The sequence below is a fragment of the Psittacula echo genome, assembly GCF_963264785.1.
Source record: "Psittacula echo genome assembly, chromosome: 13".
NCBI classification, from domain to species: Eukaryota; Metazoa; Chordata; class Aves; order Psittaciformes; family Psittacidae; genus Psittacula; species Psittacula echo.
The window spans coordinates 11,099,219-11,126,817 of record NC_137749.1 but is presented as its reverse complement, the minus strand read 5'-3'; the positions used below and the strand labels follow the sequence as shown (position 1 = coordinate 11,126,817).

General features: G+C 45.5%; 2 protein-coding genes across 2 annotated transcripts; one reads left to right on the top strand and one right to left on the bottom strand.

Moving 5' to 3' along the window:
- Positions 1-1,230: 1,230 nt before the first annotated feature.
- Positions 1,231-22,138, top strand: RNF10 (ring finger protein 10). The gene is made up of 17 exons (XM_080629000.1): positions 1,231-1,777; positions 7,758-7,960; positions 9,847-10,046; positions 11,090-11,180; positions 12,204-12,388; positions 12,465-12,601; positions 13,785-13,945; positions 14,537-14,665; positions 14,822-15,080; positions 15,310-15,443; positions 16,255-16,372; positions 16,711-16,812; positions 17,295-17,429; positions 18,188-18,285; positions 18,517-18,577; positions 18,736-18,894; positions 21,891-22,138. The coding sequence occupies exons 1-17, from the start codon at positions 1,615-1,617 to the stop codon at positions 22,100-22,102; spliced, it is 2,547 nt and encodes an 848-aa protein (XP_080485126.1). The 5' UTR covers positions 1,231-1,614; the 3' UTR covers positions 22,103-22,138.
- POP5 (POP5 homolog, ribonuclease P/MRP subunit) lies at positions 22,133-24,216 on the bottom strand. Its single transcript, XM_080629001.1, has 5 exons — positions 23,931-24,216; positions 23,722-23,864; positions 23,489-23,638; positions 22,880-22,963; positions 22,133-22,715 (listed from the first exon to the last, which is right to left on the bottom strand). Exons 1-5 carry the CDS (start codon positions 23,948-23,950, stop codon positions 22,612-22,614), a joined length of 501 nt encoding a protein of 166 aa, XP_080485127.1. The 5' UTR covers positions 23,951-24,216; the 3' UTR covers positions 22,133-22,611.
- Positions 24,217-27,599: the final 3,383 nt, after the last annotated feature.

The following is a 27,599-nucleotide window of genomic DNA, read 5'->3' as shown; positions in this document are numbered from 1 at the left end:
TACAACAGACCAGTCGCCCCATTGCTTTCGGATTGGGTCCTGTTACTGGTCTGCTCCTGAGGGTGCTCAGAGCCATGAACTGACTCTCAAACTCCCCCCTCAGTTAATCAGTTGTGTGCTAACAGCGCAAAGCCTCATGCCTTCAGCCTTCCCCAGGGAGCACATTCTGGCCTCCGAGCGCAATGGAATGGATTTTGCTGCCATGTTTGATGTTTTTATTGTAGTTAAAGGAAAAATAGAAAGCAGAAAAAAGCCAAACCTAAACTTCTTTGTATATATTTTCTTTCCACAGCCAACTTCTTTGCTAATAAAAGTCTTGTGTCCTGCCTTTGGAAGTTTTATGGCCATCTGACCTCTTTTTCTAGTACTGCTCATGCTATTTTATCTTTCCCTGCAAATGTGGATGACTGAGTTTGTTAGAAAGTTTGTTTTCTCAAATGCAAAATGTCTAAGCGCTGTGATAACAATCCTCATGATTTGGTCAGTAATTCTAAGAGTAATAGACCTAATTAGGGAACAGACAGGAGGTAAAGTAAGGCATTCTGTGGGACTTCTCCTAAAATGTGAACTCTGCCATTTCACACTGCACCCTGACTTGGTATAAAAACCCTGCAACTTCTCTCCCAGTGAGCTTGAGACCCTCATCCCTAGAATAACGGGCAAGGGATCATCAGGGCCGCCCAAGACTTGTTTTAAGGGTTAACTGAAATGCCAATAGAATTTGTTGCCTTGTGGTTTTTCCCCTTTTCTTTTGCTTTGAAGTTAAAGATCACTTGAATTAGGCATTGCAGAGCTGGTTTGTTACTTTCAGAGTTATTTGAGCAATTCAGTGGAAGTGCTTGATTTTTTATATCCTCTCAGGCCTCTTTGGTCACAAGTTTAACCCCAAGGACTGTTGGTTCCTACCTGCTGGAGAACTGACAGTGTTCAGCTCCTCCTGTTCCTGATCTCTAACAATGTGTGTTTTGATCGTTTCCGCTTTCGAAAAGAAGAGACTGGATCCTCCCGGCCTCGGGACGTTGTTTCTGGCCGCATCCCGCTCGGCCGCGGCTCGATGCCGGGAGCTCGCAGAGGGTACCCAGGGCTCGGGGCCGGGCAGTGTGGGGGGGTGGCCGTGAGGGGGCGCTCTGCGTCCCGGGGCCTCCATTTCCCGTCGTGCTCCGCGGCGGCCGAGGACTACGCGTCCCGTCGTGCCCGCGGGCCCGCCCGGGATCGGCTCCATCCGGGTCCCCGCCACTGCTGAGGGCGACTCGTCGCCATTACGGGGCAGCGGCGGCGGCCAAGCCGGGGCCGGGGCGGCGCCGAGGAGCCGGTGGGTGCCTGGGTGGTGCCGACCACTCGGGCGGCAGGGAGCGCCGGGCCCCGCGGGGCTCCGTGAGCAGGTTTACTTTCCTCGTCGCCCGGAGCCCCGCAGGCCCGGCTCGGCCTCCCGCGGCCTTCCTCCGGTTCGAGCGGAGCAGCGAGAAGATGTCGCCATGAAGGAAGCCGAGTCCGCTCTGCGCCGCCCCCGCCGGTCGCCCCCGCGGGCCATGAGCCTGGGCCCCCGCCGGCTCCGCCAGCGCCCGTCCTGTACCCCCGCCCGGGGCCGCCTCTTCCCCCCCGCGGCGCCCGTTGATGCTGCAGAGCCCGTCCGGCGCGACCCCCGCCGCAGCCTCTGCCATGGACAAGAGCAGCCCCTGCGGCTCCGGTGCGCCCGGCTCCTCGGCCGCCAGCAAAGGGCAGCAGCCGCGGTCCGCCTCGGCCGGGCCCGCCGCGGGAGAGTCTAAGCCCAAAGGCGGTAAGAGCCGGCTGGGGGAGCGGGAAAGGGGTGTAGCCTTGGGCCGGGAGACCCTGCGCTGTCAGGCCGCTAGCGACGGCCCCTCGGAGTCTCGATGGTGTGTCTGAACCTGTGTTAGCTCGGGCGGGAGGAACGGGGCAACGCGAGCAGTGAACAGTGTGGGGCTGGGGAGCTTTGTGCCGGCTTGAGCTTGTGGTGAGGCTGAACTCCTGGTTGTTAGGTTGTTTGTGCTGGGTCTGATTGGCTTCGTTTCAGGTCACTGCCTGGTTTTGCTTGCTTTTTCCTTCCTCTTCCGGCTTTGCTCACTGTTGGGTGAGCTGCAGGGCCTACTCTCTTTTTCCTTTAAAGGATTAATGTTTTATCTTCATTAGCATTGCAGTAATCAGCTTGAGAGCTCTGGTTTTATAGTAAGAACGGATATTTGCTGGTGCATATGAGCCCTTAACTTCATTCTGTACTCTAGTTGAGTGTGCTTTTACTCCTTGATTTAGGAGGTCTTATATCAATATTGACACAGCATTCCCCTCACCGGCTGTGTGTCAGTAACCTGATTTGGAGGAGCTCAGAGTTAGTTACATGTTGTTTGCTCATCTGGCATTTAAACCAAAGTGTTGTCTATCATTGCACACAGCTAGTTTTGCTGATGCAGCAGTTCATGAGGAGGCATTATGGCTCCTATCATCTGCCTTTTCAAGGTAAGACCTAATCTGCCTCCTTTCTCTAAGCTTGTCTGGGAGCAGAGTGTTCCTGGAACCTGGCAGGCTTTTTCCCTAAAACCTAGAAATGGGGCAGTAGTGATTAAAATGAGAGGTTTTAGTCTCAGAAGTATTTATCAGAGTATCAGCAGGTTGCTGCAACACCATCGCTGTACTAATTTCCTTCCTCTTCAGTGGCTGGTTTCAGCTGCATTACTTCAGGTCGCTGAGAAAGGAGCAGTGTATTCCAGAGGGTTGACAAAATGATTGTCTTGAAGGTGTTGACTCTTTCTTGGACATTCTGAATGCGTTCAGTTCCCAATTAATGAAGTATTACCTGCTCTTCAACTGGGTTAACTGATCTCCTACAGGATAGACTGGAGTGACATGGGAAGTGGCGCACCCACAGCTCCCCAGGTTGTGGTGTAACTGTGACTACACTGAAATTTGAACTTCAAATTCAAACCCATGAAAGTCTTTTTAGGAAGAACTTTTTAAGGCAGTCATGTCTGGAAGAACTTCTAACTGATCTGCCAGGGGTTTTGTACCAGCAGCAGAATTTGATGTGGGGGTCTTGTTATCCCTGGCTACTGTTATTTTTCAGTCTCTTACTTCGTATTTTTCCCCTGTCTAATGGAAGTACAAACGGAAGCAGGGGATATCACATTCTAGGTGTGCAACAAGAGTTTTAGAACCAGATCTTTGGTTTCTGATAGAGTAACAAAGTATATGTGTGTCTTCATGTGCTGCGAGAGGCAGTGGAAAAGGCTGACATGAGGTTTTCCTGTGGTGGAGACCTGGTTTCTGTCCCTGTGTCACCAAGAGATGCCTCATCACTACAGCGTCTTAGTGATGTGCGATGCTGTGTAGAGGGTTGTTCACAGAATACAAATATCTTCTTTAGGGAGGTAAGATGGCCTGTCCTGTGGCTGGTATGTCTTCACGCTGAAGAAACAGTATCTGTAGTGAGAAAGGAAATGAAAGGTCTCTCATTCCAGCCCAGGATAAAAGTGTTGAGTGATGTTTTTCTTTTGTGGAATGACACCTTTTACAGGCTTGAAACATCACTGGTAGCAGAGGAGCAGTGAGAACAGAAATCCTGATGTACCATACTCTTCCAATACAATCCACTGACTTTTCATTAAAAAAACCCCAACTTTTCTTAAGACCTCTTTCTTAATAAAGCAGAAGAAGATTTTGGCTCGACATAATTCCGCTTCTGAGATGCTGTTCCTTAACTACAGTGGAGGACAAAGGCTTGTGGAATTAGTTGCTTCCTTTAAAGTGCATTGAAGAGGCCTGGCAAAATTAGAATCTCTTTTAGTAGAACTAAATGTATATCTGGGAATATCTTAACTGAAGGTTACTGAAAACTGAATGAGAAGATTCCCTGGCTCAGATTAGGGCAGACAGCCACAGAATGAACATACAGGACACAGCTGTGTTGCATGTTTTGGTAGCTGTTACATGCAAGACACTGGCGTGTGATCTTGAGTTACTTCTCATGCTGCATGTAACTGATGTGATCCACCCGATTTCTCTCCCGTTTCAGGAAAGGTATAGGATTTATTCTGAAAATCTTGAGTCTCCTTTGGAATGGGAAGTATCCACATGGACCACAGACCTTCCCCACAGTGCTGACCTTTAGTTGCACTCATGGTCATTGGATGGTCCAGTCAAGCTCTTACCATTTAGGTGCTTTCCAGAGTTTTCTACTGTGATCGAGTCCAGCTGAGGAAATGAAGTGGACAGTCGTTAAATCTTGTGGTAGCTTCTCCTGTTTCTCTTGCAGCGCAGCTAGAAATGGGTTAAATAGAATACCATGAGCTCTTCTACTTGTGGAATTTAGATGCCTGCTATCTTTCAAACTTGGCCTTAGAAATGAAATTAAACTTGAAAGCTTTCAAAAGAAAAGTTTCTTTGGCTTGTATTAGTGCACCGGCAGGAATCACATCCCATTAGGATGGAATAAAGGAGCTAAGGCCAAATAAGCTTGTTGGGTTTCTCTGCAGTGCTCAAGACCTGATGGGCAACATTAATTCTCGCAGATGTTGTTAGGCCTTATTATTACAGCATGAGTGTGCTGAGCTGGGGTGTGTGGCTGCTCAGTCACCTCTTGCTCATGGATGTTTGCCTTCACAGCAGCAATGCCTTCAATGTGTTTTCATGCAATCACCCTGCGGCTTAAGTGTGACCCACCACCCAAACCCCTTATGCAACATGGTTGGCTGCAACATGGCTCAGCTGAAAAGAGGAGTCAAAGAAAGATGGAAGGAAACTGCAGTCCTCACCCGAGTAGTAAACCTGTACTGCAGCTCCAGGACCAAAGTGGTCACTTAGAGCTAGTTTTAGTCCTGTGAACTTGACTTCCTCACTCTGGATCTTTAGAAATAGAGGTCCTCTAACAGTGTGGCGTCCATTAGCAAAACCCACAAATGTCAGAGCTTGCTCCAAAAGGCAAGAACAGCTTTGTTGCTAGTTGCATAAAATTACCTACACAGTATTTGTTATAAGTGTCTGTTCTCTTGGGAGAGTGGATTAGTCAATCTGTGTCTTACAGGTTAGGTCATATGACAAAAGCAAAATGACTGAGGACCTGAGTGAATAGCAAGTACCTCACCAGCACTGTTGTTGCTCATTCCTAATTTTTCAAGAAAAGAAGGAAAAAAGAAACTCCCCAGTCCAAATCAACAGTACCTAAAACTGGGATCTAACAAGAGACAGTGGCAGTGAGAATCTTCCACTTTTCTCCCTGCATGAGTGTGGGTAACCCTGTCCTGCCCGAGTCTTCAGGGGAATGCAAGGAGGGATGATAGAAAGCAGAGAGCACCTGACACGTAGCTTGCAGGAAAAGGTTGGATTTGCTTAGATTCGGGGTGGAGGAAAAGCGTTCCAGTTTATGAATGCATACTCCACACTCTTGGTTGTCTGTTGACAGATTTCATTGCTACTGTGATGGACCAGAATCCTCATGAGGATAATTATTCTGCAGGAGGAAACTTGGAATCAGTAAAGTCAGTTTTGAAGCATTGTTAGACTGTGACACAAGGTGGAGGTGGAGAGGACTTTGCTAGGAATTGTGAGAGTCACTGTAGTGACTCCTGCAGGCTCTAGGAGTGGGATTGGAAGGACCTGTAATACGACAGGAATGTGTGTAAACTGAGTGACAAATATAATGGTGACTACCTTGATTAGAACTGTAAGTGGTAGGAAATTCTTCTGTGGGCTGCAGGTACAAACTGTTCCTTGTTCTTGGGCCTGTAAAAGCCCACTTTAGACTGAACTTCTCTTGAGTTGTTTCTGCAAAGTTATTACAGACCCAAGAAGTGTGTGCCCCTCTAGTGTGCTTACTGGAATTGCAGATGCAAGAGGGTGGTTGTGCTTTAAGCTGACAAGCTTTGCTGCTGAGTAACTGAAAGGATAGTCCAAACCTCTTCAAAATAACTTACTTTTTTCACCAGAGGTCCAGTGGTGCTGATTATGGCCTCTTCCCTACAAACACTCTCACAAAAGGTCTATCTGAGTAATCATTCAGCCAGACCTGGTCACACCCTCAGCACTGGGCAGCTGCTGGTGTGGTTCTTTCCTGATAATGCTCAGCCCATGTCTCTTTAGCCTGACCTGGCTGATAGCTCTGCAAGCTTGCCTTTGAGTTACACATCTGGGTTCTGATAGAGTTGGTTTAATTAAGGGATCAGCCTTTGGAATAGCAGAGTAAATAACCAATTCTGGGGACAGTTTGCCTGCAGAATGGCTCTGTCACATCACAGGGAAGTAATGATAGAATGTTATTTTACTTCTGTAATTGCAGTTGCAGGCATAGTCTGGCATGTGCAAGAAACAGACCACCATAAAACCCAGTCTAGCCACTTTTATTACCTGTTCTTAAGAAGTCAGCTCCTCAGTAATGCACAATAACACAGACTCCTTCCAGTCCACTGCCCCTCTCTTTTGAGAGTAATGTGGGATAAAAAAACACCCTAAAAATAACAAAAGAAAAGAGACTGCATGTGAGTGATCCCATTGCAGCTGTTTTAAATGCTCGGGTAGATTGGAGGTGGTGCTGCGGAAGGGGAACACTGGGGGCACTGGAAATGAAACAAGCCATTTAAGAAACACGATGCTGAATCACAGTGGGGTGTTTGCCTGCCATGTGAGATTTCTGTTAAGGGTGGGGAGGACTCTGAGGTGGGGAAACTTGTAGGCTTTTATCAAATGGGTCTAGCTGTTTTCCATGAGGCATTCCTGCTTGTGTATAGCTTACTGAATATCCAGAGGGACTTTGGGGCTGGCTGATGTGGATAGACTTCTTGTTAGGCCTGTGGAGTTTTTGCTTCCAAGCTTATCAGCATACCTCTTCTACAAATGAAACTCAGGGCAGTTGGTGGAAATGGTGGGTTAAGTGTGTTGTGTCCTTGGGGCAACTTCAATCTTGTGTTAAGACTGGTAGAAATACCTTAATGTATTAATTTTCTGTTCTAGCAGTCTAATGAAGCAGCTGTTTAGACACAGGAAACCGCTTTCAAGAGCCTGACTGATTTTCCTGCTCTTGTGGGCTCTATTCCTGCAGTATTTTGCTTTGTGCTTCATCTCTGTGTCCCACATTAGGGTCAGTGGTGTGTTTAGCAATGCTTTTGGGCAAACACTTCCCGTTGCATAGGTTGGTGGACTTAGTACTTAGGTGTGTCCCCTGCAAGGCCAGAGCATTGGTTTGCTGCTTCACGATTGATTAGAGCATTTGTTGGCCGTGTGGAAGAAGCAGATTTGTTTGGGTCTTTAACTGAGTGAAAACAGGCAATGGGGTCGTGTGAAGTGGGAGACTTCAAGGCAAATACAGTATATTTACATATACAAATACAGTATATTTGTATAGAGGAACAATATGTGATGTGTGTTATCAGAAAACAGCATGAAAATATGAACTAGTTGTCTGTTTTTGTAATGGGACATGAAGATGTGGTGTTGGTGTTCATCACTTCCTGTACCAGGCAACACACTGGCATCTGGTGACAGCAGTTCCAAACCTAGATAAAGAAAATTCAACCAGTAGTAAGAGAGCACAGCAAATACATCCTTTTTTTTACACTCTTTGACCAGTTTTTTGTCAGGCAGTGATAGGAATGAAATGGTTTGGGTTCCTGAGGGGATGAAACTGATACATCCTGATTTGATGTCTAACCAGGGCCCAAGGTGGTGGCCTAGTTGAGCATGTCACAGAGGTGCAGTACATGTGGACAACTCTGAGGCTGCCAATCTGATCCTTGTTTTTCTTCTTTTTCTTTTAGATGGAAAGAATGCCAATGGATCCAAACAGCGTTATAATCGTAAAAGAGAAACTTCCTATTCAAAAAATGAGAACTTTTCCAGTCAGTCCCGTCGCTCCAATTCACAGAAAAGCAAAGCTTTTAATAAGATGCCTCCTCAAAGGGGAGGTAATGGTGGAAGTGGCAAACTTTTTAGCTCTTCTAATGGTGGAAGACGAGATGAGGTGAGAATCATAATGCCGTGCCTCCAGGGCCTTGTTTCTTGGGACAAGAGGATCGCTCTGACCTGCCTAGATAGGTCTGTGTTCAGCTCCTGGGCTGGGAAGGGAAAGAGCGATAAGAGGTGCTAACATCGTTGAGATGCCAGAGTGAGTGTGAGTAGAACAACTTGGCAACAACCTACAACAGAAGAGGAGTGCTCTCTGCTCCGAGATATTTGCAGTAAAAAATGCCATCTGAGGAATGGGTGCCTAGATAGGCCATGTACATACCTCCTGAAACAGAGGTCCTTGATGAAAATATCTAGTGATGCAATTTCTAGCTTTTAAGTTTGGTGTGATCAGAATTGCAGAATTGTTTAGATTGGCAGAGACTTTTAAGATAACCGATAACCCAGCATTGCCAAGGCCATCACTAAACCATGTCCCAAGTGCTGCATCCACACGCCTTTTAAATACTTCCAGGGATGGCAACTCCACCACTTCCCTGGGCAGCCTGTTCCAAGGCTTGACAACCCTTTGGGTGAAGAAATTTTTCCTAATCTCCAATCTAAACCTCCCCTTATGTAACTTGAGGCTATTTCTTCTTGTCCTTATCACTTTTTATTTGGGAGAAGACACCAAGACCCACGTTGGTGCAGCCTCCTTTAAGGGAGCTGTAGAGAGCGATAAGGTCACCCTGATGATCTGCTACGTAACCTTCCCTGTCACTGAGGTCAGACTGACAGCCCCGTAGTTCTCCTTCCTGCCCTTCTTGTAGATGGGTGTCACATTTGCTAACCTCCAGTCAGCTGGAACCACCCTTGTCACTATGCTTCCCCCGCATGCTTCCCCCGCATGCAGTAAAGGATGGAGATTCTCCTTAGCCCTCCTTTTCTTGGTAGTATAGTTACAGGAATGATTTTTATTCTTTTACAGCAGTAGCCGGATTAAGTTCTAGTTGGACTTCGGCCCCTTCTAATTTTCTCCCTGCATAACTTCATGACATCCTTGTAGTCCTCATGAGTTGCCTGCCCCTTCTTCCAAAGGCCGTAAACTCTTCATTTTGTCCTGAGTTCCGGCTAGAGCTCTCTGTTCAGCCAAGCTGGCTTGTCTTTTGACACATGGGGATGGCCTGCTCCTGTGCTTTTAATGTTTTCTTAAAGTCCCAGGCCTTCTTGGACTCCTTTGCCCTTCAGGACCGCCTCCAAAGGGACTCTGTCAGCCAGGCTCCTAAACAGAGCCTGGAGATTGATTGTGCCTGATCACTTCAGTGTACAACTTTGCATGTGATGGTGGTGTTGGGAGAGCAATTGTATTGGCCTGGGTGATGTCAGGATGGAGTAAAACCAGATTGAGGCTTTTATGCTGATATGGGTCTAAATACTGTATAGACTGTTCGTGGGTTTTCATTGAGAACTCTGCTTTTTCAGTTTTAGTGGATGAGCAGCTCTGCTCACCCGAATTGCTGACTCTGTCACAACTCACCTGCTGTCTGTTGAATTCTCATTCTTTGCTTCATTATGTGAAAACTAACCAAAACAGTCTGTGCAAATAGTGATCAGACTTGTATTACTGGCTGCCTAAAAGAATGTTGTCAGCATTTGAACAGCTGTCTTCTGTTAGTAACCTTGACTACTGTGTTTTGCCAGCTTTTACTTGTCCTTATGTGGGTTGTTCTTATGCTTTCCTCCTTTTGATCAGTGTGGGGTAAGACCACTCAGCTCTGACTTTCAGGTTCTCGTGCACTTCTAACGCTGCACTACTTGATTTGCAGAACTGGAATGGGAGCAGGTGAGTGAGCGGATGTTCTATACTCTGTCCATAATCACTGATGGGGCCTGGGTATCAGCTTGTATTGATGCTTGTGCAGTAAATTCTAGCAAGTTCTAACAAATGCTGTTGTCTCTTAGGTAGCAGAGGCTCAGCGGGCAGAGTTCAGCCCTGCCCAATTCTCTGGTCCCAAGAAGATTAATCTGAACCACTTACTGAACTTCACTTTTGAACCCCGTGGCCAAGCAGGCCATTTTGATGGGAATGGACATGGCAACTGGGGGAAAAGGAACAAGTGGGGACATAAACCTTTCAACAAGGAGCTCTTCCTACAGGCCAAGTGAGTGGAAGACCAGGAGGGCTTTTAAACTTCTCCAGAGACACTGAGCTATAAGGGATGATCAGCCAGGGAATTGTGTTTGACCTTCACTACTTGTATTGACTTTTCCAGGGTGAAGTTACCTCTCTGTAGTGTTCTTAGTGGTAATGACTATACTTGAAAGGGATAAGACTACATCAAAGTTGTCATCTTTGCCTATTTACAAGGTATCTGATGGAGTGAGTCCTTTAGATACAAAACAATTAGCCTTTGGCTCTCGTTTTCTAGCATCACTTGTGGAGTATGACACTGTGTTAGGGAAGACCAGTGTAGACCTTACAGAAGACAGTAATTTTTTCCAAAGAACAGTGTGTTGAGATGGTTGGAGTAGCAGTTGCTGGCTGTCAGCTAATCTGAATCTGTAAGTCCCAGAAACAATTGCTCATACAAGTCTTAGTTCTTAAACTGCTGATTATTTCAGAGGCCCATAGGTATGTATTATAACCCAGATGATGACCAGTATCATAATCCAGCAGCAGAACTGCTTTTGACTGGAAGTACTGGTCACTTCCACTGGAGCTTGAAGTGTAGTCAGGACTTCCTGTATCGGATCATGTTAAAGATAAAACCAGCTATTTTCAGCACTGATGCTTCTGATTTTTCCCTATTGTTTTGTGGCTTGTTGTTGTGAAGTCTATTTGCAGGAATCCCAGTAGTTGTAGTTTTTGTGACCATATTTTTTCCACCTGTGGATTCCCTTTTTGCTTTTTTAATAGATCCTGGAAGGAGCTGGTTGTTTCTTACAGTTTCTGGAAAACCACTCTGCCTGGCTCATTCTGTAGTTAGTATGGGATGATATTGTGTCTAACCAAAATTAGACACATCTGTATTCTGGAAATCTGGTTATGACTTGAACTCTTTTGGTTTTTGTTCATAGAAGTTACTGACTGTGCCCAGCAGTTTTCTGCTGGACAACGAAGAAGCTCAGAGAATCCTATAGGATAGTTCTCAAAGAATTTTTAGAAACAACTGAGTGGATCATCTGTCTCTTTGCCTTTCCCCAGCTGCCAGTTTGTTGTCTCTGAAGAACAGGACTACACAGTCCACTTTGCTGATCCAGATACCTTGGTCAACTGGGACTTTGTGGAGCAAGTGGTCAGTTGTGATGGGCTAGATTTTTTTTTTATCTTCTTATTAAGAAGCTCAACCTGTCTTTAACTGCCTCTTTCTCTCTGTGATGTTACATAAAACTCAGCTGTTTTTGAGTTGAGGCCTCTTCTGTCACTCCCACAATACTGGGAAAGATCTGTCATGGAATACATTATGAAATACTTTCATGACAGGAAAAGAGAAGTGCTAAAATCTATTAGGAAAATTAGCAGCTTCTTCTTGCTTTCGCAGATGGGAGCTCATCAAAAATAGTATCTGACATTCTGTAGACAGAGTCCTTGTGATCGAGATATTAACAGAAAACTTGGGCATGAGTCCATGGAAGAGGACTAGAGTGTAGAATTTTGAAGAATTATTCTGTGCATAGGTGGCCTGTCTTGCCTAGCAACAAAATGGAAAATCTCTTGGGAATTATGGTCAGAACTTTGGGTTGCCTCAAGTAGAAACTTATTATCTGCCAAGTCTAGTCTTGGTGTATGGTGTAGGTGGGGAGAAGGCAGGAGACCTGACACTACAAGAGAACTGAAAATACTAGGTGCTTACTTGGCAGTTATGTCTCTGCAACATACAGATGCTAAAGCGTCTGACTGAACTAACGTTCATGGAAATAGGTAAGTTCAGTCTCGCAGTTGAACAGGGCTGCACAAGTCTGCTTGTGTAAGTGAGGCAGCAGAGCTCATTTGCTGTCTTCTCAGTGTCTGAATTCAGATGATGAAGATGCTGCTAACTTGTAAGAGATGACGAATACATGACTGGGAACTTGAGAAGAGTCACTTTTCTAATGTCATTAGAGTAGGAATACCAGATGGGTGGCTTTGAAGGCTGTTCCATGTGCAGTCTGAAGGTGTTACTTAGTTCACAGTGTACTTAATTCTTGGTAAATAAGCAGAGCCTAAAGAGCTGGAAGATTGATTTGTTAGAATAGATCTTACAGGTGGCTTATTCTGTAGCACAGGAACTGATTTCCAAGTCTAAAACTTGTGCTGTTGTTCTCATGTACCATTTCAGCGAATCTGTAGCCATGAAGTGCCCTCTTGTCCCATATGTCTGTACCCACCAACTGCAGCAAAGATTACCCGCTGTGGGCATATCTTTTGTTGGGCGTGTATCCTTCACTATCTCTCCTTGAGTGAAAAGGCCTGGAGTAAATGTCCTATTTGTTACAGCTCTGTTCACAAGAAGGATCTCAAGAGGTGAGACTTGGTATTTATTGAATGATACATCCTTTTGAAATGTGTTTGCCCCACTAACCTCCTCCTTCCATTGCAGTGTTGTTGCTATGGAAACACGTCAATATGCAATTGGTGATACCATTACCATGCAACTTATGAGACGAGAGAAAGGTGTTCTGATAGCACTGCCCAAATCTCAGTGGATGGATGTGGTGCAGCCTGTTTACTTTGGAGGTGAGTGTATCTGAGGACCGGTGGTTGGCATCCTACTCCTGTGACTAGGGCTTGTGTAGAGAGGATTTACCATGACAATGTCATGCTGTCACCTTAAAGTAAACCAGTCTACAAAATATGGGTTTTAGCAGCTGAAAACCTTCGTGACCACATATTAATAATAAGCTTTCTACCCACACTTTGTTTTCTGTAAGGCTTTAATGTGTGTGCTATTTCCCTTCAAGTTACTGCACTGCAGACTCCTGCCTTCTCAATCATTGCTATGAGTCTGATGTGTTGTGTTTTACGGTCATTGGTGTGACTCTCGCTGCTTTTCTTGGCTCTTCAATGTCCTTAACATTTTTATTTCTCCTGGCTCCTCATTGTACAGCTTAGCAAAAATAACTGTCTCTGTCTAAACTATTCTAGGGATGTAATTTTCAACAAGGTTTTCATCATCTTCACTTAGCAGCTAAAATCTGTGAATGATATGGGAAAATAATGAAAATTATTGCAAACCTATTCCAAACATCTGTTGCTTGGCTTCTGCAGTTTTCTCCAGTTGAGTTATGTGACTTAACACATCATCATCTTATCTGTTAGTATCACAGAAATTCTTGTGACTAAAGAAATTATCTTACCATTGCTGGCTTGTGGGCTGGCTTGGCTCCCTTCATTTTGCAGTCACACTTACGAAGGGCTGTGTGCATTGAAGCTCTCTGTAAAAAGTCAAGTGTCTGAACCCACGATGGGTATCCAGCATGCAGCGGATGTGCTTACATGTGTCATGGCCTCTGAAAGGAAAGGACTTTAAGTCCTTTCATAAACCAAAGAACAAATAGGGATGTGAGATTATTCTAAACCCAGAAAATTCAGTGTTAACTTGGTGTTCTGTAGACAAGGCTGGACCCTTGGGCAGCAGTGACTATAGCGACTGTACTAGGATGTGATGCTGTGGTAGCTGTAAAGTTTATAGTTAAGCTGTCTAGTAACAAAGGTGACTATTTTTTGCTAAACTTACAGTTCTTTAGCTTACTCTTTCTGCTGTGCTTCTTGTAAAGCCCTCATAATAATGTTTTGTACTTTCTTTTTAATACATATGGGCTTATGGACTAGTTTGAGCCAAACCAGGGGTCGGTTTTGCAGAACTTTCCAGTTGCAGTATTTTTGCGGATATTAATGATTTGGTGCTCCTTCTTTTCAGATGACCATCACAGTCAGTATTCAAAGCTGCTTCTGGCATCCAGGGAGCAGGTCTTGCAGCTGGTGATTCTGGAGGAGAAAGCAGCATTACTAAAGCAGTATGAGGAAGAAAAACACACCCCAGAGGCTTGCTTTATTGAGGCAGCTATCCAGGAACTGAAGGTAAGAGCCTCTTTGGAGGCTTTAGTAACTTTAGTTTTAGAAGCATGCTGGGTGCTGACCATCTATATTCTGCTGCGTAAGTGCTTGTGTATGGTTATTCTGGTCTCCAGAGTATACATACTAGCAAGGTGGTGGTGTTTGCATAGAACAGCATTATAAATCTTGGAGGATGCTATGGGCTTTAGAGCCCAGGTGCTTTAGACTTTGGATCTTTAGACTTTGGAGCGTGGCGTTCAAGACAACAGAACAGAATGCTTTTTAGTGAATGGTATTCATTCCATTCCATGTAGAGTTCTGCTTTCAAAGGAAGATGTGTTTCCCTTTCAGCTCCAGCAATTTCTTGGATAACGTCTGTTGGGCAGACATAAGCAAATCTGTAAGATATTCGTTTTCAGAACCATTAGGTGTACTACATTGGGTGTGCTTTCCAGTAACAAGGAGAGGACCTCCCTTCAAGGGTCACTCATTGTCACAGATGAATTAAAGATCTGTTAAAACCTGAATTATAGGACAAGGCTAAAAATAACTATGGTGATAGTCTCCTGGCTTAAATAGCAAATTGAAACTTACTCTCTCGCTCCTGACCTGTAGGAGCGAGAAACAGCACTCTCTGCTGACAAGCATAAAAACAATGGCATTGCTGGAATCAGTGCAGCTGTGGAAGAATTGGTCCTAGAAAGTTCCAAGGCTGTGGAGCCTGCAGTTTCCCAAGAGAAAAAGGTGGGTGACAACTCTGTTCTAGCAGAACTTGTTACTACTTAGTTCCGCCACTTCACTCTGTAGTCTATGGTGAAGTGGCACCAAAAGCTTTTGCAGAGATGATAATCTTTTGAAGGAGGTGATGTATTACTAATTGTATGCTCTCTGCTGTGATAGTGTGGTGTGGAATATCTCTCTGCTTTTGATGAGGAGCTTGTGGAGCCTTGCTCTGATCTGGCAAGTTCCCTTTCGCCCCCTGTGGAAGCAGAAGAGGCAGTGGTGGATGAAGAGGAAGTACCTGAGGTGGATGTAGCAGGGGAACCTGATACAAACACTATGGAAGAATCAAATCCAGTTGAAACGTGCTGCCAAGAATCTAAAAATACAGTTACCAGTGGACACCTAAGCAACTCTCCTTTTTACTATTTCTATCAAGGTCAGTGCAATGAAATGCTGGAATCATGAGGGCAGAGTTGCCTCCTTTGGGACCCCTCTTGAGGAAGAGGTTTGTCACTTCATTAGATGCAGCTAACCCCTGTGAAATGAAAGTCCCACAGAAATTCAGAGAGGAGCTTTAATTTTATTACTGAAGAATGTATCAAGATGGGGAGAAGGGTATTGAAAATGAAAAGGCAAAGCACAAGTGATGGTATCTTCTCTTGCAGCGGAGGACGGGCAGTGTATGTATCTTCACCCAGTGAATGTTCGATGTCTTGTTCGTGAATACGGCAGCTTGGAGAAGAGTCCAGAGAAGATAACTGCAGCTGTAGTGGAGATAACTGGCTACTCAATGACAGAGGTAGTTATTTTATCTTCTTATTAATTAAGGGCCATTGTTTTAGCAGATTGATCATTGCAGCTATGAATGAGACTTGTTTCTCTTCAGTAATAGTAAATAACAACTATGGATGGGTAGGCACCCTAGCCTGGAAAGGACATCTACACTGGTCATCATCTTTCTCAGCCTGATGAAGTGTTCTGCCTCTGTCTTGACAGTTGTTTCTGAGCATCAGGGGTAGAGGAAAATAAAGAGGATGGACAGAAGCTTCAGTGGTTGAGATAGAGGCACTGAAATGCTTAAGCCACTGAAGCTGTGGAAGAGGGGATGAGTCTTGAATTCCTTTACCTCAGATAAAGACAACTGTAGAGTTGACATGTGCAGTAACAACTATACATAATTCTTAATTAATCTTTAAGAAAGTGTATGCTCAGGTAGGAATGGGTGCAGATTGGTGGTCGTTGATCCAGATAGTTGAAGTGTAAAAGGTACATTTGGTCCAGTGCAAAAATAATTATGTCAGAAGACTGGTAGTAAAGAATTCTATTCCAGTGGTGTGAGAAGGGAAAAACGACAAGAAAACTGGTAACCAAGGTGGAATAACTTCGTCCAAATATGATTAGGATGTAGTTGGTGGAGATCTTGGAGTGTTAGGTCCTGACCCAGCACATCCCTCACATGTTTATCATTTATAAAGTGATTATTACATCACTGCTGTTATTTTTTCGCATTTGATTTTGTGGAATGGTGAGTGTTCGATCTCCATTTGCTGCTCATCACTGCGGCAGCTTCTCAACCTTGTTGTGATGATATATCTGCTCTTTTTTATCAGGATATAAGACAGCGTCATCGCTACCTCTGTCACTTGCCCCTCACCTGTGAGTTCAGCATTTGTGAACTGGCTCTGAAGCCACCCATCATCTCTAAGGAGACTTTAGAGTTGTTTTCAGGTTGGTACTGCCTTTTTAGTTGGCTCTGCCATGTATCCATGAAGGTGAAGTCATTCTTATCCCTTAATGGCAGATAAAAGAACATACATAGCAGCTTTACTCCTCTTGCAACAACTGTCGATGACTACTAAACAGAACAACCCCAATTCACTATTTTATAGACAACAGTTACACGAAGAATAAAAAAGCCTGACTGCTTGGAAGAGCATATGTTGTTTGTAACCATATTTTGTTACTAATGTGCTATAGCTGAATATGTTGTTCTCAGAGCTGGAGAAAACATTGCCAAGGTATCAGTGTGGGGGTTTTTGATACCCACTGGTGTGCATTGCTTCTAGATGACCTTGAAAAGAGGAAACGTCTGCGGCAGAAGAAAGCTCGTGATGAACGGCGACGTGAACGCAGAATTGAGATAGAAGAAAACAAGAAACAGGGCAAATGTAAGTGGTGATTGTGTATAACTGATGGATTTCCTGTCATCTTTAGGTGCTGAGCTGATACAGGATGAACTCTAAGGCCTTTAGTTTGTAGCGCGTGCTTGGAAAAAATTACAAGGGATTAGAAACAATGTCTGTAGAATGGAAAATAGGAGCTGTTTTAGTCAGGATGTTAAGTGATGTCATGCTGCGTACTCACACATTGTGGGGGAGACAGAGGGCATTTGGGGGTGCAGCTATCTCCACAGTGTACGTAGGTCTCAGGATTCTTAGTTGCTGTTTTTATAGTAATCGCAATATAGTGTGCAAAGTGAAGAAGGCAAAAAAATGCCTAGGGACTATTCCCATCCAGCAGCAGGGCTTGTGCTGGTCTCTAAAATAGAGGGTGGAAAGAAAATTGACTTGGCACCTCCTAGACTCCTGAAGCACTTGCATATTGACAGTCCTCCACACTGTGTAATGCTTTAATTTAACACCTCTTCTAGATCCAGAGGTCCATATTGCTTTAGAGAACCTGCAGCAGTTCCCTGCTTTTACCTCTTGTCCCAGAGAGACTACCAGCATTGATCATCGGAGCTTCTGTCTGTCTCCTCTTGGCAGAAGCCCTGTGTATCAGACAGGTGAGCATCTGGAAAAACACATCGCATCCACCTCTTGATTGTTCTTTTGGGATCTAGTGCTTAGGTCATCACACTATCTTAAATGCTGATCAAAGACATTTTTGCCTGTGATATCATGCACAAAAGGCTGACACAGCTAAGAAACATTCTGGTCCTTTGTCTGCTTTTTACTACCTCTACTTCAGTGACAATGAGAGATCTGCACTGTAGTTACCCCATCTTTTAAATCTTTGCTAAGGCAAAATAAAAGAAAGGAAAAAAGTTTCCCCAAAAGGAAAGACAAGCGTGTATGCCAGGAAAACACTACTGGCATGTTTGCTTTCTACCCTCTCCATCTTCCCCACTGCAGTCAAACATAGCTGATGAGCACTCAGGCTGTTGTCCAGTGGTGCTTTACCAAGTGTTTTATCTTGCAGTTCATAAAAAAAAATATGAAGTAGATACTGTTCTTAAATGTTTTTCTCACCCCCCAGAAAACCACCACCCACCCAACACCCCAAAATAAGCAACCCCCCAAAAAACCCCAAAAAAACCATCAAACAAAACCCACCAAAAAAACCCCCATTAAGTCTTCCTTAAATAAGAATATTGAGAAAATTTGAGAGGTCCCAGTGTGTGACTGATGGATGGAACTGATGAGAGAGCTGGCTAATTACATAAGATAATAAAGCTTTATTTCTGCATCATCCTGATAAACAGCAGAATGAGTGTCTCTGCAAATGGCAACTGTCTTTAATAACCTGCTGCTTTCTCTGTAGAGTCTATTCCAACTCCACTGTCACCTGCTGCCAGCCAGGTCAGCCCTTTGCTCTGTGGGAGTTTGGAAGAGGAGTCTCCCTTCCCTTCCTTTGCCCAGGTAAGCCATGTAGCAGAGTAAATCTTGTCAGAATTGCTTATGTCTTAGTTGGGGATTAGTCTGAGAACGCAATTGCTTCCCTGACAAAAACAGGGTGGGATAAATCTTACGGAGATAGCATAGGGTTTGAGTGCTTCAAGGAGTTCCTGTATTTTTTTTTTTCCACTTAAGGGATATGCAGGATTGGTTTAGTACGTGGGATTTAATCATATCTTACAACTTTTTTGATAGATGTTGAGAGTTGGAAAGGCAAAACCAGAAACATGGCCCAAACCTGCTCCAAAGACAAGAGGTGAGAAGATTTGGTATTACTGCTTCAGGTTCTTTACCATGAATCTAAATCTATGAGATCTTGTCACTTCACAAGAAACATCTGGAGTGTGGAGGCACATTTGCACTGCACATGTTTTATACAGCCTTCTGCCTCTCAAGGCGCTTTCCCTCTTTCAGATGAGAACACTCTGGCCCTTCCTGTGCCAGCGGATAGTGATGGAGAAAGCGACAGCTCTGACCGCATACCTGTGCCCAGCTTCCAGAATTCCTTCAGCCAAGCGATTGAGGCAGCCCTCCTGAAACTGGACAAACCGTCCACAGCTGCTCATTTGTCAGGTAAAAGGTGGGGAGGGGAGTGAAAAAACAGAGTATTTCCCCTTCTTCCTGTAGGAGAAGTGAGAGCAGCAATTTTGGGGACCAAAAATTGGCCACAGAACAGTGCTGAAAATTGTCAGGTGGTGGTTTCTGAACAGCTTGACTCAGGCTTCTGTTAGTTTAAAGCAGCTCCCCCAGTGAGAGCTGAGATCTCTGACTAGCAGAGAATCCTGCTAGGACAAAGATGGCTTTTGGCAATCCTGTATGCCATGTCTTTACTAGAACTTAATGTAAGCTTTGTCTTAAGGAAGTTTAGGTTATGCAATTTTAAACTACAAATACCTGAGCTGCTGAACTTTAGTTTAACCACTTAAGTTTGACTGAAATTTCAAATTGGGATGAACTTAAACCTCCAAGCCAATTGCTGGCTGATAAAACTCATTTCTAATGCTCAGTTCTGATGTTTAGCTCTGGCTTCTATTTGAGGCTGCACTGAATGATGAAGAGAGTTGGACAGAAGGGCCTAGGAGTTTCAGTGAGGTTGAGTCTTGGCTCCAGTTGTAGTGGGTTTTGGATGTGGATGAAAGCTGTACTTGTCTGCAAGGCAAACTGCTGCACACTTGCATTTGTAGGATCTGCTGTTGCAACAGCAGCTTTAGAATCGGGCATGTTTATAGGTGTGGATTAAGTGTTACGGTGTCTCCCTTTCTTTGTCTGCAGCCATTTTTGTGTTAAAATCAAGCTACCTGGTGCTCAGTGAGTTGATAGGAAGTGTCATGGACCTGTAGGAGTCGTTTAGGCTAGGGAAGACTGTTTATCATTTCTGTGTAATATTCCTGTTCCATGAGAAGAATGACAATATCATTTTAATTCTTCACAGAGGAAAAGGGAGGCAAGAAAAGAAAGAAACAGAAGCAGAAGCTATTGTTCAGCACCTCTGTTGTTCACACAAAGTAATTCTGCTGTTCACGAGAAGTTTCCTCTCCTGGTTTTCTTTTCATTTTGCTTTGTTTTGCTGCTATAGTTTAAGTATTTAAATTTGAACAGACTAAACTTGTGTTTCCAGGGCTTCTAGGGGGTTCAGGAGAAAACCATGAACAGGATATATTGAAGTAAGACCTTTTGATTCCAACTGCTTAATCAGTTCATACTGAAACACAGTTTTGAAAGAAACAACCCAGAGACAAATCAGCCAAGGTCTCTAGTGTGTGCCAGGTTGGTTCTTTTGGCCTAACAGGCAGTATGAGAGTCTCACACCTGTGTGGCACTGCCAGAATACTGCAATGTTACCTAAGTGAAGATGCAAGAGAGCCTTTATTTCCCTAGAAGTATTCATGGGCAGAAGTCCACCTGACTGTGACAGCAGCACTGTTTCAGTAAAGCTGTCAAACTGCTCTCTTGAGAAACTGCTTTCTGCTGCACTGGAAATGGGCAAAAGAGCTTACTGGCTTTAGAGTGTTAGCTGCTATTATCTGTTCTTTTCCTAAAGAGCAAGAATTCCTCCTGTTCTTCTGGCTTGGAAAGATTGAAAGCTGAGGTGAGCATAGGGCGGAACTTGGCTGCTTGGTTTTGAAGTGACTCTTGATGGATTTGTGTACTTGGAAAAGTGTCCTGGTGCTGGTGGTGGAAGGCACCTCCTGGCTTCTCTCAGTTGTTCAACTCTGGTTTAATGTGGGTGAGTGAGGCTGCTAATTTTTTCTCTTTTCTGCCAGCTACGGACTGCACATTCTATTTAACCTGATCATCTAGAATAAACACTCCACCTTAGGGCTCTTGTAACTATCTGAATGATGTTTGGACACTAGCTGCTCTGGAATTGGAAGAACAACTGATAGCTGGAGTCTGTAATTAACTTTTATCCCCCAGCAAGAAACTGGGTTCTTTGTACTGGGATAAGGGCCTGTGTCTGCTTGGTTCTGGGATGTTAAGTTGGTCTGCACTAAGCACCTCAGGCTATAACCATGTCTCTTCTGGACCCCTCCCCACTCTTTCTTTGGGTGGTCACATTCTGCACTGCTTGTGGTTTGATTTGAGCTTATGAGTTCAGTGGTGTGGATTTTGTTGAATAAAATGAACTATAGGTGTCATGTACCAGTCAAGGCCAACAGTTGCAATAAATCATGCGCACATGCACTTAGAGTACTGCACACTTCCTGAGCTAGAGCTGAACTGTCACACCAACATGGAGCACAAGAACATGTAGTTGCACAGATTTAAATCTTGCCTTCCTACTGACAGAATTCATGCCAGGGAGCTGGTGTAAAGTACCACATAACTTACGCGTGAGACTGATGGTGTCTTCTGTTTTCTTTGGCCCCACTTGCACCCATGGTCTGCATGTAATGTGCACAGGCTGTAAAAAGCTGATGTGCTCCTCCCTCTGACACTGAGACTGATCTGAGAAAGGACGAGTGTGTTAGATACCTGACTCCAGGAGTCACAGACACCACTGGCAATCCTTGGTTGTGTCTCCATTTAAGGGCTTTATGTCAATACACTGATTTCAAAGCAATAGGCTCCCAGTTATACCAGTGCTTCCTTGAAGAACTTAAGCATGTGTGCATGGAAGCCAGTACTGCAGATTATACTTCACAAAACTCTCTATGTGGCTGTGAACCAGAAAGAAGGGGGAGAGGGGAGAGGTAAAGAATATTTCAACTGCTGCAGGAGGATGGAGAAAACACCCACAAACCATTATTTGAAAGCAGCTTGACTTCACGCTTGGTCACAATTAACTACACTGGATGGAAAGACAGCAGCTTGGCAAGAGACTGCAAAGAAACTGAGACAGGATGCAAGTGGTAACACATCTTGCTGTTAATGTTTTATGTGCTCTTGGAAAATCTTGGTGAGGGCAGAGAAAGCAACCAAGTAAGAAAGATTCAAGTATGCAGTTAACTGCATTCACAGTACCATTGGGTTCCTATTTGTACTAGTCATTTTAAGCCATGGAACAGGAGTAACTACTTAGTGTCTAACCAGTATCTGTTGTGTTTATTATCTCTGCTCATTTATAGTCAACTTTTCTTTGCATTGGGAAGGGAGACAGAGTAACTGGAGCTGGTGTAACTCGCCTCCGCATCTCACAGGCACTAGAGCAAGGGAAATGATGAGGGCAAGGAAGACTGTCTCTTCTGCAGGTGCAGTCTCCACAGGACAGCGTCTTCAAGTTGTATCTTGTTTTCCTATGGATTCAAGAGATAATACCAGCAATGCTACTTTCTTGTAACTGATTGGTGTAAACATAATAAATATCTAAGCAGTACTTGTATCTATGAGTTTTATGATGGGTTGGAGTTGAGCATTACAGCTCTGCCTTTGGCTCTTGTGTGATCTCTGCTCCTGTGTAACAACTGATGCTTTTGTAACTCAAAGCAGTGGATAACCCTGTGGATAACATGCACTTGAAAGTAAAGAGAGTTAGGTGTTAATACTTTTTCTGTACTGAAGAATAACTAAATTCCTTGTCTATGCCAACTGCCTAACGTTGACTTTTACCTCAGCATGAAGATCACATTGAGCTGCTAACACTCCCTTTGGAGTGCAGGTGATTTTGACTCCAGTGAAACAGGCAAGTAGCCTACTTAAGTAAAAACTGTATTTTATCTAAAAACACTTGGAATGGGGGAATGAAGTCTGAATACGAACAGATGCATTTTCTGTCCTTTGCTTTGCTTAACACTGAGGATAACTTGATCACACAAGTACAGGACAGAGGTGAGCAGTAACAAGTCATGTTCAGTCTGTCTCTGTGCCATCATCATCATCTTCGTTTCCACTTAGACACTGCTCTTCTGTAAGGGAACAGCTCAACAGGGACTTCCGTACACACCGTCTTTCCTCTGCAATAAAGAGAGCAACACAGGCTCAATACTTGATCTCTTCACATACACTGGAATGGAATATTCTCAACTTCTAAAGAAAGGAGTATTCCTTAGTTCAAGAATGCAGAAGTAGCTCAGCATATCCTACAACCCCCCCAGGAACTGAGGCTGCAGGAACTCACCTTCATTTGTACAGCTTTGCAGCAACAGCAGCAGCTGTCTTCTGTTATACTCAATTAGGAATTTCTGACATGTTCTTATGGTACCTGTAGGAGTCACAAGAACAATGTATAACAATCTACAAGCCCAAGTGGTTCAGAGCTGCTAGTATGTTTTCCAAAGCTTATTCCATCAAGTGACACGTACCCCCAGGCCCCAACTTCATTAATGTCAGTGCTAAGAAGGGACTGTAGACTTAATTTCCTCACAAGGTTAAGTGGGGGAATAATAACTTCTAACATATTGTGCCTGTTATTTGCCTTAAGTGGTTAATTTTCAGAACATGGACAATTCTATATTTTGAAAATACACCTTTTAAAAGGAAGTAATGTAATGGAGTATTTGCTGCTCTGGTTTTGTGTTCAATGCAATGAAGATTTGAGGAGAGTTGGTGAGGGTTTCAACAAAATACTGCTGCCTGTTCCTTCCTTAGATCTGCTGGAAGTTAACTTAGGGTTGTGGGTGCGGTACCCATGGCACCCTAGCAGGTAGAGGGGCTTCTCCCACTCTAGAATGCCTCGAAGGGCTCCCTGCATGCACCAGACCCCGGGCCCGGCCCGGCTGAGGCTGACCTCCGACGTGCAGCGTGTTGAGGAAGCAGGGGTACCGCTGGTTGCGGCTCTCCAGCTGCCTCACGAAGGGGAGCGCGGAGCAGAGCAGCCGGTACGAGTCCTTGCGGCAGCGCAGCAGCACGGTCCCGGTGTACGCGTTCAGGTACTTCACTGCGGGGCACACACGCGGGCGTGAGCTCGGATCCCCGCGCTCCCCAGAGGAGCCGCCTCCCGCCCCGGGCGCCCCACGGCACCTGTGAAGGAGATGGAGCAGCAGGCCAGCCCGAAGTCCCCGTGCACCCTGCCGATGGCGTCCCTCACCGCGAGGCCCACCGCGCGGTCCTCGATGCACTGCCGGCACTGCGGGTCCTCCGACACCACCTCGCACAGCACGTACCTGTAGCGGAGCGCGACGTCAGCGGCACGGCCCGGGCCCGGCCCGCGGGGGTGCCACCGAACTCACCTGTTCTTGAACCGAACCATGGCGGCGTCGGCGCCCGCTGCGCACGGTCACCGTTCCTAGCCAATGGGCGAGGCGCCCCCGCGCACCGCAGCCAATCGCCGTCGTGCAAAGGCGGGGACAGAGGGAGGACTTCCCGTGCCCACCTTCCTTCAGCAGTCGGCTGCAGGGCGTGCGCATGCGCGCAGTTCCACACCCCCTCACCGCCGCGAGCCGCCGGCCGGTCTGTCGGGGCGGCGCGTGCAGCGACCCTGCCGCCTTCCCGCGCCCTCCGCGCGGGGGCGCTCGCGGCCTGCGCCTGAGGAGGCTCGCGCCTGAGGGGGGCCCGCTCCTGAGGGGGCCGCGGTCCGACGGGCTCGGGGCAGGTGGATGAGTCCCTCTCGCTGTGGTGCTTCAGCCCACCTCGGCCAAGCCCCGCTTTGCCTAGCGCCAGAGAGCCGGCTTGAGGGAGATGGGACGTCCCGCCCTCACACCGCTGCTTCGTGCGAGGGGAGCCGCGGGAAGGCCCTGAGGAGCGGCACCCTCCTGCTGCGGGAGGTGGAGGGCTTGAGCAGAGCGTCCAGTGCGAGCCCTGTGCTCCACATTCGCTACGTGACAAAACTGCGCTCCAGTGTCCATAGCTCCTCAGGCTCCAGGTATGGGGTGCTTTGGGGTATGTATGGACTGTAACAAATGGAAACGGCTGAGAGCATTGTGGAACAGAGCTGCCTGCAGTAGTCGATTTCAAAGCTGTGATCTCGGACATGGTTGGAGGAAGCTCTTTGAAAAGAAGAAATGGAGGAGAGGGGAATGGGAGTAAGGAAAAGATAGGAGGTGGGCACCTGGATGTGAGATAGGAGAAAGAACCAGTTTGGGCGGCAGAGGAGGAACGCTTCCACTGAGTTCCCTGGAGCCAAATCACACAGTAGTGCCGAGGCACTATACTTAAATTGAATTTAATTTAAAGTGGGAACTCATTGCTAATTCAGAGTGGAAACATCTTCTTTAATGACCCTAACTCTAGACAAAGTGGTGATAAACCCAGTGGAAATCCTGTCCTGGGTGATAAACTCCTGCCCTCTGAAATAGATGCCTGTTACGCTGCTCTCTTTCTCTATTATCTTCTCTCTCTGTCACCTGTGATCCCATGTTTGCGACATGTTTTTCTGAGAACTGCAGAATATGAATTGCCCGAGGCTAACATAAAAGAACAATGTAAAAAGGACATGGAACTGTTGGAACAAGTCCAGAGGAGGGACACGAGGATGATCAGGGACTGGAGCACCTCCTGTATGGAGACAGGCTGAGAAAGTTGGGGCTGTTCAGCCTGGAGAAGAGAAGGCTGCGTGGAGACCTCAGAGCAGCCTTCCAGTATCTGAAGGGGGCCTACAAGGATGCTGGGGAGGGACTATTCATCAGGGACTGTAGTGACAGGACAAGGGGTGACGGGTTAAAACTGAAACAGGGGAAGTTTAGATTGGATCTAAGGAAGAAATTCTTTACTGTGAGGGTGGTGAGGCACTGGAATGGGTTGCCCAGGGAGGTTGTGAATGCTCCATCCCTGGTGATGTTCAAGGTCAGGTTGGATGAGGCCTTGGGTGACATGGTTTAGTGTGAGGTGTCCCTGCCCATGGCAGGGGGGTTGGAACTGGATGATCTTAAGGTCCTTTCCAACCCAAACCGTTCTGTGATCTATGATAAAACACATCAAATCTGGTATGAGCTTTGCAAGAGACTTTTTCACGTGAGCCATGAAGGAAGGGACTGGGGGAAGTTTGTTGGTTTCTGAGAACAGTGCAGATAGAGGTGTTTTCCCAATGTGAGATACTGCCCCGCATTGATCTGCTGTACCCCTCTGTGTTTTAGTATCCAAACTGAGATCCAGCTGTCATGTGTTCCAGCTGCCAATACAGTGAGCTCCTAAGTCATAAACTATTCTTGCTTTTTCGAACACTAGCGGAGTCCATGAACATTCCCATGTATTTTCTTTGTGGGGTGAGGTCTTCGCTTTTAGCCTTCCAGCGTGCCTGTCAAGGTATGTTTGCCTGCTGCCCCTGTCTTTGTAGTGGCATCCCCCATCCTGCCTTTTAGCTGGTCTCAAGTAGCCCTGTGCTGCTTGGGTTACTCTTGTTCATGCCCTCCCTTGTTTCCTCCTTTTTGCAGAGGCAGGTTGGGGCTCTGACAAGCAGGCCATGTGAGTGCACTCTGCCCTGTAATCCAATAGGACATGTGCACTGTGCATGCTATGGGCTGGACCTTATGTATAACGAAGGCCTCCTTTTTCGGTCCAGAAGGCTGATTAGGAGTGACGTGGTACAAAGAGAGGGCAGTGTTGTGAGAGAGCTCTGTCCTGCTTCATTTGGTGTAGGGTATTGTCTTTAGTTCCCTGTTGTTGGTTTGGAGGATGCACGGAGCAGACCTGAACCACCACTGCTCCCTGTGAAGTCACTGCCTGTGTTAGTACAAGGTGTGTTGGTGCAGTCAGGCGTCACTAGGTGCTGAGCTGACAGCACAGGACTAAAAGGTTACAATAGCTTCATGTTTGTTTCCCCACCTCCTCACTCCCATCCCCTCCCAGCTTTGCTATATTGATTCCAGTGTCAGTGATTCAAGAAACTGCTGCAAGTGATGGTGAGTTATCCAGTCAAGGTGGGAAAGAACTGTCTTGTAAGAAAAGATCTGAGAGAGAAAAGTCAGAAAATGCTATTTAAATTGGAGAGTGGCTCAAGAGACTTGCCAAGAGAGAGGATGGATGTCTCTCCTGCAGGCTTGGAGAGGCAATGTGGCCTCAGGATACCTTATCAAATAGAAATTATGGAGAAGAGAGTATGTGAGGACAGGGGAAATAACATGCACCGCCTATACACATTAGAGGCAATTTGTAAAGCAGTTTGAGAACACTGACTAGAAAGTTCTTTATCAGCTTTAAGTGCACATCAGCGATTGTCCAGTAAAGTGGTGCTGTGAGAGAGGTGCGGGAGGAATACTGAGATCTTGTTCTCCCAGCTCGTGTTTGTTATGTGTGGTAGTGTACCTGTAGAGGAATTACTTCAAATCCATCTGGGTTGGGTTTATTACCATTTTAGTTCATGATTTAACATTGTACTACAGGCTTGAAGATAGACTCTTGTTTTAGATTTATATGGCATTTGGAATGTCCAGATCGTGGGTTACATTGCATTTGTATTGTGTGGAATTAATTGTGCTAATAAGCTGCAACAGACATCATGATTAATTCATATGTTTTGTTGTATTCAGCCGGCTCTTAGAGTTTGTATGTATTTGCTATCATTAAAATTAGCAGCAAATGTGTTCATTGAAAAAACATACTGTATTGTGAATTGTTGTACTCTTTAGATAGGATGTTTCCATTTTACAGATGAGGAAACTGAGGTATAGGAGGATTAAACAGTTTGTTCATAGTAAATAGCTGTCAGTCTGGAGGTACAGAGCAAGGACATAATGTGAGTAGAGGGAACCAGTGTATTCGTGCATATTGTATTGGAAGGTGGGTCTTGTATGTTGATCACACATAAGGTAGACAAGTAATTACATTCTGGAGTAAAATTAGGATGCATTGGTACTCCATCCTTGTGATACCACCATTTGATCTTCCCTGCATAGCCAAAAACATGATTTTTGCTTCCCTGTGGAAGCACAGAATTGAATTTGCAATCAGGTGCAGTATCAGAG